The 9,734-nt window shown below is 50.7% G+C and overlaps 1 protein-coding gene across 1 annotated transcript in view; it reads right to left on the bottom strand.

The window, feature by feature from the left end:
• Positions 1-5,805, bottom strand: part of LOC102423761 (DLA class II histocompatibility antigen, DR-1 beta chain-like) — a 9,776-nt gene extending 3,971 nt beyond the window's left edge. Inside the window, exons 1-2 of the mRNA XM_006107509.3 lie at positions 5,706-5,805; positions 123-389 (exon numbers count right to left, since the gene is read on the bottom strand). Of these exons, the coding sequence (XP_006107571.1) occupies positions 123-389; positions 5,706-5,805 (367 nt within the window). The remainder of the gene's footprint in view (positions 1-122; positions 390-5,705) is intronic.
• Between the last annotated feature and the right edge of the window lie 3,929 nt (positions 5,806-9,734).

Raw genomic sequence — 9,734 nt, 5'->3', positions numbered from 1 at the left:
GCCACCCCCGGAAATGACCCTACACGGGACAGGACCTCAGGCCCCTCATGGAGCTCCTCACAGCCCTGTGTGCGTACCCCCCTCCCCACCACCACCTCCCCCGCCCCCACCCCCGCACTCACTTTGCCGAGGCACCAGGAATCCAGACACCCCGTAGTTGTGTCTGCAGAACGTGTCCACCCCGGCCCGCATCCGCTCCAGTTCATCCTTCTGGCTGTTCCAGTCCTTAGCTATGGGCCGCCCCAGCTCGGTCACCGCGCAGTTCTCCCCCACGTCGCTGTCGAAGTGCGCATATTCCTGCCCATTGTAGATGTATCTGTACAGGAACCGGACCCGCTCCGTCCCTTTGGAGAAATGACACTCGGCCTTCTGCTGCTGCATGAAATGCGCTGCGGGGACAGGAAGGACCAGTCACGCTGATGGGACATGATGGCGACGCCGCCCAGGTGAAGGGCGCCAGGCAGTGGGGACACAGGACCCGGCACCCCCACTGCCAGCGCCCGGGGCCCCTCCTCTGGGGCTGGGAGGCCACAGGGCAGGGAGACCCTTGGGACCCTCACCCACTGGAGACCCACTTGGCTGCCCCGCGGGGCTCTGGGCTCCAGGCTGGGCCAGGACTTGTGCCATCACCACCTCCTTCTAGACGCCCCTCCTCACCCCCAGCCTCTCCCTTCCCCACACCAGCCTCCACCTGTCACCCCCTGGGCAGGGACCTCTTGCCAGGCCCCAGCTGCCCGGGACCCAGGAAGGAAACCGGGCATCGCCCTCGCCCCTGCTGCTTAGAATTCACCAAAGTGCCCATCACACCCAACCACAGGCGCATCCACACAGGAGGGAGATGGCAGGAAAGGGGCGCCTGGAGCAGGGACCACAGGGTCCAAGTCCCATCAGGGGCCTGGGCCAGGGCCTCTGAGTGAGAGGATGTGGGGGAAGGTCGCTGTATGTGGGGGAGGGGGCACATCTCAGGTGAAGGCAATGCCACCTGCAAAGCCTGAGAGAACCCATGTGCCTCCTGGGAACCCAGAGAACAGGCTCTGAGCCCAGACAGTGGGAGGGAGGGGACAGGAGCCTGGAGGAGGCGGGTGCTGAGAGCCTGGGGGTGAGTTAGGGGAGCTTCTGCTGCATGTAAGGGAGAGCACTGAGGAGGTTCAGGGGTTACACCCTAATCCCAATAGGGAGCCCTCTCTTTCCTGCATGTCCAACCCAGGAAGCGCAGAGAACCAGAGCACATCTGTGGTTAAAGCAGGGGGTGGATGGAAGCTCTGACACCATCGCTGGTGTGGAGAGAGTCCCTGCAGAAATGGGAGGCCCTGACTGAGGACAGGGGGCTCCCCACGATGCACGACTCATGGAGGAGAGACGCGGAAGGTCAGCAGAGATGAGTGACCACAACTCATGACGTTTTGACCAACATCACAGAAAGCAAAGTAAAAAGGAAGGTTTTAAACTTCAAGTGATTGAATGGGCTCAACGAGAAAGTGGTGAATTTATGTAACTGTCAAATTTTTTTTCTTAATAAACTGTGAAGAGCTGCATTGGAAGGTGCACGTGTGTATAAAGTGTGAGTCTAGAATTGAAAGGATGAGGACTACGCCCTGCATCTTATCCTGGGTCCTCCATTTTTGGGCAGCCATGTGCTCTGCAAGGCTTCTTCCCGGACACCCAAGCCTCTGCTAGCCACACCCAGGACTTCTTTAAACTAACCAATGACAATCAAGGGAAGTGCGTGCCATAGATATGACCACATCCTATGCAACAAGACACCTACTTGCGCCTGGCCAATCGGCAGGGCTGACAGTCCTCTCTCCTCCCCTTACTCCACCCCCCTATAAAAGTCCTCTTCCCACTGGGGTAGCCCTCTCTCTGCCACTTGCTGCTGTGCCAGTAGGGTGGTAGGGAAGACAAGCCCGGGTTTGAATAAAAGACTCTTTGCTTTTGCATCGGACACGGCTGGCTCCCTGGTGTGGTTTCTTGGGGATCCTGAAATCTGGGCATAACAGAATTTTCAGAAACAGCCCGTGTCCAGCAGTGTTCTCACCCTCAGCACTATTGACATTTGGACCAGATGATTCTGTGAGGTTGGGGTGGGTGTTCTGTACACAGTGGGCTGCACTCGGCATCCCCACCAGTTGTCAGAGAAACCCCCGTGTGACAGCAGACATGGCTTTACATATTGCAGACGTCCCAGGGCTGGGAAGAGGGAGGTGTGGTGAACCTTCTGAAAAATCTGGGGTTCAAAAGCCACTGTTGATTATGCAGCAGCTGGGAGTGACAATAAAAATTCAGCCAATATTGTGTCTGGGGAAAGGCTTGGTCTATATGGGATTTATATTCTTTAGGAATCTGGTCCCAGTGCAGACTATTTTTCCAGGAAAATAAACTTGTTCAGGACCAAGATCTACCTGTTTCCTTGCCTCGCCACCCAATCACCGAGTCATCATTTATCCTCCACATCGTCTTTTTTCTTAATCTCCCGGCCACTGGCCCACTGCTTGTCTACAGGAGCAGCTACAGCCACAACCATTTGATTCCTGTTCAAAGTCCCAACTAATTCACTTTCTAACTGCCTCCTGCTCCCAGTAATACCAGGAGGCATCAGGTTACCAGCCTAGGCCAGATGTGGACTCTTATTTCTATAGGCATGTCCCTTGAAGGGGAGCAGCTGAGATGACCCCCACAACATAGACAGATTACAAACAGGAGCAGGTTCCAGACTTTAGATGGAGACCTTCACATAGAAGTGATGGCAGAGGGGAGGGCACTCTGGTAGGACTCGGTCTATGTAACCTTTTGCAAATTCTCTAGCACCTTCCTGACACATGAGAAGTTTGAAAATAAAAACGTGTGGAGTTGCTGTTCACTGTAGCCTGTTTGGTGAGCACTATCAGGCCAGGCTCATGGACCCAACTTAAAGATAAAGCAAATAAATATATATGATTCCCAGTTACATTGAAATTTCAGATATATGATTGTTGTTTCTCTGAAATTCAGCTTAAGTCGGGCATCCTGTATTTCCTTTGGCAACACAAGCCCACCTGCTGATCAAATCTGAGGGGGAGGAGGGAACTTAAACTTCCTTGTGTTCCTCACGTGTCTAAGACAGTCTGCACATAGTGTGAATCCATATGGAACTTTTCAAGGTGTAAATGCAAAATGGATATAAATTCCTCCTGTGTATTGGAATTGGCAGCCCTTGCACCTGCTGCCCCCAACCCTGAGACGCACGCTGGCCCATGGGAACATCAGAAATCTCAGCAGCAAGTCAGACCCAGCCAAGCCCCTGTTCACCAGTGGGGGTAGAAGCCCAGGCTCTAGAATGAGGAACCTAAATTAGAACATGAGGTCTCCCACTGGGTCAGAATGTACACCCATGGGCCTATTTCTTTATCTCTAAAATAGATTTAATGATACTGTAGTTCTCACAGGATATTGTTAAGTGAGGAATTAAATAGTGATTCTTCCTATTGCTGATCATATAAGCAATCAATAAATAGCTTGCTATTTTAACTCTTATAACCCCTAAAAATACAAGGTTATGAGATCTTTCTATTCCTTATCTTTCTAGAGAAAATAACGTCTTTATCACAATTTGGCAATTATCTTTAATCAATTTTATCACTAGATGTTATTTTGAAAACAAGGACAGAAACATTGGTCTCTGTGTAATAACGGGATATACATGCACGTAATATGAAAGGACTATGCTAGGGTAGAAGAGAGGACTTTCTAGATACTGAAACTTAGACTATGTCTCCTGGTCTACAATTAACCTTGTGACTCTGGGTAAGTAGCTTAAATTCTCTGAATCAGATTCTATGGGTGATTACATTTGTAATTGCTGCAGGTGAGACAGGATGGTTATGAGAGTCTCACACTCAAATGCAGGCCTGGTGCACAGTAACTGTCCATGTGACGCTGCTCCATGCTGCAGGGACCAGATTTGTCTTGTCGATGACTCCACCCTCATCCCCAGGTGGTGACTGTCTGCTCTGGTCACTAATAAACGGTGGCTGTGGAATTGGTGGCTTTCATAACCAGTCACCTCTGCCTTCAAGGTCACTCCAGTGGCTCCTTGCAGTTCTCACCACACCTGGACACTCACTTCTTGAAAAATCTACTTCCCCTCACTGCCCTGCATCACCTCCTCTTGGTTTTCCTCAACACACTGCACCCCTTCTCAGTTTCCTTTACTCACTCATTGGCCCTTGGTCCTATGGGATTGACCCTTGGCATCTTCTTGTCTACTTCTCTCCCTCTCTCTCTCGCTCTCCTCCTCCTCCTCTTCCTCCACTATCCTAGAATTTAACACAGCACATGTGTCAATGACACCAACACATACACTCTCTGCCTTGGCCGGCCATGAACTCCAGGCTCCTGTGTTCAACTGACCTCTTGACAGCTCCACACAAATGTCAAAAAATCATTTCAAACTTACACAAAACCTTTATTCCTAACCACCCCCTTAAATTACTTCTTACACAGTCTTTCCCGTCTCAATACACAGCTCCACCAAGTTTATTCTAATTATTGAGGATAAAATCCTTAAGGATTGTGACTCCTCCCCCATTTCATCCATAACAAGTCCTGGAAATATCTCCCCCAGATCTGCACACTTCCCCTTTCCCTTTCCCGCTGCCTTTGCCACACACACTAACTGAAGCCCAAGCCCGTCACCTTGGCGCTCTTCCATGCTTCTCAAGGGCCCCCAACTCCTCTTGTGAACCCTGCAATCCAATCCCCCCTGGTAGCTGGGGTTATTGTTTTTAATAAATATACGTGGACTCTCCTGTAACCCTCAGCAGGTCACATGTCTCTTCAGATAAAATTGAAACTTCTTACCCGCCCATCAAGGCCCAATATGATTTGTCTCCCATGTTCTCCGAACCTCTTCCTATGTCAATGTCACTCCCCAACTTGCTTGCCCGCTGCAGCCTCACTAGCCTTCTTCCTGCCCCTTCAACATGGCAAACACGTTCCCACACTGTGGCCTCTCCCTCTTCCTCTCCCTGGGACATTTCTCCCGTAGATCTTCAAACGGTGGGTTCTCTCATCATCCAGGTCTCAAGTGTCACTTCCTCAGGGAGAGCTCCCTAACTACTTGTAGTGACATCAGGTGAATCCATGCTCTCTGTCCCATAACCCTGGGGTATTTTTTTAAAGCAATTATTGCTCTGAATTTTTTCTTCCTTAAGGGGCTCACGGAGAAAGGAAGGGAGATGGTGGGGAGGTCCCTTGATACATCTCACATAGCAGGGAAAGACACCAACATCACAGATTTTACTGAGGACAGACCACAGGATCCTCAAAGAGAGATCCTCTAATTCCTTTGATTCCCCATAAAATACCAGAGAAACGTTCCTTTGGGAGATAAATCAATACAATAAATGGAGCACTGTGTGGGAATTAGACTGAGATCATTATTTCTCAATCCTCTCAAGACCCCGATGGAAGGGGACAAGAGGCTGGGAAGGTTTACTGGAGGAGAGTTGAGAAGAAACAGCCTAGATACACGAGGCCCCTTAACATCTTGTAGTGGCGAGCACCAGCCCCTTTTGTGGTGGAAAGAATCGAGATCCATATGGTAAAGGCAGGTGGCCACTGAAGAAAATGCCACCATTTTCTAATGGACATGGCCTGGACACAGTGACAAAGCTAATTCCCTTTCTTCCTCCCCCCACAACAGCTCACCCCCAAGGTGCACTTACATGGAGTGTCCCTGGCCTGAGCCAGGAGAGGGCTCAGTGCCATCAGCATCACCTTCAGAGCGGCCATCCAGGAGCCTCCAGGGAACCGCAGACACACCATGCTGGAGCTCAGAGAGGACAGGGGCAGAGAGCAGGGGGGTCTCACTCAGTCAGGACTGTGACCCTTCTCCACCCACATCCCCAGAAACACAAACTGAGGAACTCATTTCTTTGTTCCTGGATTGGGTCATCTCAGCAATGAGCACCAATCAGCATCAGAGAAGAAGAGCATCATCAGTTGCTGGTGAGGGATTCAGTAGGAAGGTCCTCTTCTGGAACTTAGAATTTCCTCCATTAAAAGCATTGCTTTGATTTACTGCTTTGAAGGGTTGATCTGGTTGTATCAGAAACATTATATTGGGCCCTATTGTGAGGCAGCTCTGCGCTGTCGGTGATGAGCACGCAAGTTGGAGCCTTTGGGGAGCATTGGTCTCTCTCACTGCAGACAAAGCCATTTTGCAAATGGATGAGTGAGTGTGCTGGGAGCTGAGGGTGAGGGAGGTGATTGCAAGTTAGGAGGCCTTCAATTTTCTTCTTTTTAAAAATGTTTTCTTGTTGAAAGTATTACATATGTCTCCTTTTGCCCCATTGACCTTTTCTAGCCCTCCTCTGCCCCCACCCCCACCCCAGGCCTTCAGCACTCTATTGTCTGTGTCTGTGGGATATGCATACACATGTACAAGTTCTTTGGTTGATCTCTTCCCACCCACCCACCCTCCCCTGCCTTCCCTCTGAGGTTTGGTAGTCTGTTCTGTGTTTCTGTGTCTCTAGATCTGTTTTGTTCATCAGTTTATTTTATTCATCAGATTCCACATATGAGTGAGATCATGTGATACTTGTCTTGCTCTGACTGGCTTATTTCGCTGCTGCACCACAACTTAGTGCAGCAGATTTGGGGAATTGACTTAACCTCTCACAGTTAAAGCCACTGTGATCTTTCAGGTGTTTCAATACTGGGAAAGGCTGTGGTTCTGGGGACACCTCGAGGAGCAGCTTCCCCTAGTAACTGATGCCATGACAGGCTGGTAGCTGCTGATTGGAGAGTATAATCGGTGACTCTTCACAGAGTGGATGTCACTCACTGAAGGAAAATGAAAGTTATTCAATAATTATCCTGAGTGAAAGGCTTTTGAGGTTTCTTTCCTGGTGCTGTCACTGAGCTCTGGGCCCCTCCGAACACACTGGAGAAAGGTGCCAGAGGAGGCGATCTGTGTGGGATGGAGGGAACGTGCCTTTGGACAGCACTTAACCCACCAGTGTGATCAGGCCAACTGTCCAAACCAAAGTGCTCAAGGGACTGGGAGACTGAGAAAGGACTCAAAGCCAGCCTTTGGCCCAGCAGCTCTGCGTTAGAACAGCTAGTATTTCATTTGAAAAGCATTCAGTTCTTTACTCCTGGTCCCCATTGGGATTTTCTCATTTTCTTAGGGGCATGTCCTCTTATTCAGTCAACTGCTCTTGCTTTATTCTATGAAAAGGTAGAAGAAGGCTTTGCTAATGAAATTATTACAGAGTGTTCAGGAAGTGGAACTCGATGGGAAACTAGGAAGTACATCCTTTGATGTCATCATGTGATTTAGAACATCTAGTTCTACGTTAGATAATCAGTACACGTTATACTAACATACATGTACCTCTCAGATCTTCAGTGGACTTGAAAGGACAGCTGTCCATTTAAGTCCCGCGTTAATTCTCACGCCCCAGTTCTGACACGCAGTCCTCCCCGTGCCTGCATGTGTCTAGTGACAGGATACTGACCATGCTGCAGCGAAATGACTGCAATTGATGGGGAGACATGGAGGAAGATGGTCAAAAGGCACAAACTTCCAGCTAAGAAATACACAAGTCATCAGGATGTAATGCACAGCTATGAGGGTAGATCTTAAAGCAGTGGTTCCCCACCTTTTTTTGGCCATGCCCCACCTAAGCTTCTTTAAACCATGATGCCGCCTCCCTCATGACATAGGATTCCTATTGTTCTAAAAGTGAGCTCCTATTCACATGGAGGAAGCCTAAAGGCCCATTAACTTTGTCTAAACAAGCTTCCAAAGAACATGGCATCCATGAAAGAGAAAAATAAAAGCACGAAAGGACATTTGAAGTACCGAGGGAGAAATCACTAAGAAATTGTTTAAAAAAATAATATGAAGTGATATGAAAAAATAACAAGTGAAGTTTCAAAACATAATACTTGTAGACAACTGAAATGCATAAATATGTCACAATATATATTCATATGCTGTACATGAGGCCTCTGGAACCATGAAAAATAAACAAATTAACTATTAATAACTCATTCTCAAATTTCTGCGCTTAAAAATCAAATTGCCCCCCTGTGTGGCATGTGCCCCATGTTGGAAGCACTGTCTTAAATGTTCTCATCACTAGAAAGGGTTTAGTCACTATGTGTGGTATAGATGTTACCTAGACTTACTGTGGTGGCTATTTCCAATATATACAAAATAGAGGTCTGGTGCATGAAATTCATGCATGAGGTGAGGGTATTCAGTCAGTCCAACCTGCACCCTCTCCAATCTGGTACCCCTCAGGGGATGTCTTACTGCCAGTTTAGGCCCAATCCCAGGGATCAGGCCAAAGCCAGCTGTCGGACATCCCTCTCACAATCCAGGACTGCTGGCTCCTAACAGCTTGCCTGCCTGCCTACCTGATCGCCCCTAACTGCCCCCCCATCAGCCTGATCACCCCTAAATGCCACTGCCTGCCGGCCTGATCGCCCTCAACTGCCCTCCTGCTGTGCAGGTCACACCCAATTGCCCCCCGCCCCCAGCCATCCTGGTGGCCCCTACCTGCCCTCTCACTGGCCTGTTTGCACCATGCAGCCTTCTGGTCAGTCCTTTGGTCGTCCCTCACCAACCCCCATGCCAGCCTGGTCGCCCCACGCAGCTGCTGTGTGATTGTTACTATTACTGTTCGGTTGTCTGTCTGGTGGTGAGGGCCCTGGTTTTAATATATATACTAGAGGCCCAGTGCACAAAAATTTGTACACTCGGGGGGAGGGGGGGAAGGCGGGGTCCCTCAGCCCGGACTGTACCCTCTCGCAGTCTGGGACCCCTCGGGAGATAACGACCGGCTGGCTTAGGCCTGCTCCAGGGTGGCAGAGGGCAGGCCCAATCCCTAGGTGCAGCCCCTGGTCGGGCTCAGAGCAGGGCTGATTGGGGAGTCGGGGCACCGCTCCCTGTCATGCACAGAGCAGGGCAGATCGGGAGGTTGCGATGTCACCCTCAGTCACACTCAGGGTAGGGCCGATTGGGGGGTTGGTGCACCTCCCCCTGTCACACTCAAGGCAGGGTTGATGAGGAGGTTGCAGTGCCACCCCCTGTCACTCACAGAGCAGGGCCCATCAAGGGGTTTGGGGCTCCGTACCCTGTCACGCACAGAGCAGGGTCAATCAGGGGGTTGGGGAGCTCCCCCCTGTCACTCACAGAGCAGGGCCAATAGGGGAGTTGGGGCACCGCCCCCTGTCACACACAGAGCAGGGCGGATCAGGGGGTTGGGGCGCTGCACCCTGTCACACTCAGGGCAGGCCGATGGGAAGGTTATGGCTCTACCCCGTCACACACAGAGCAGGGCCCATGAAGCCGGGGGTTGGGGCACCGCACCCTGTCACACACAGAGCTGCAGGCGATCAGGGGGTTTGGCCGCTTCCCCCTGTCACGCTGATCCCGGTGCTGGAAGGCCTCACGCTTCCGCTGAATCCCAGTGCTGGAAGGAATATAACCCTTTTACTAATATAGAATAGAGCCCTGGTGCACTGGTGGGGGCCGGCTGGTTTGGCCCTGAAGGTGTCCTGGAATTAGGGTGGGGGGTCCCCAACTGGGTGCCTGGCAGCCTGGAATGGAGGGGATGATGGCTGTTTGCAGCTGGGTCACAACCCCCTCAGGTGCAGGTCCCCACTGGGTGGCTGGCAGCTGGTAGGCTAGGCCTGTTTCAGTGGCGGTGACTGAGCTCACCGCTCTTTTTTTTTTTTTT

Source organism: Myotis lucifugus, unplaced genomic scaffold (assembly GCF_000147115.1).
Source record: "Myotis lucifugus unplaced genomic scaffold, Myoluc2.0 scaffold_1228, whole genome shotgun sequence".
NCBI lineage: Eukaryota > Metazoa > Chordata > Mammalia > Chiroptera > Vespertilionidae > Myotis > Myotis lucifugus.
This window is presented reverse-complemented; position numbering and strand designations above follow the sequence as displayed.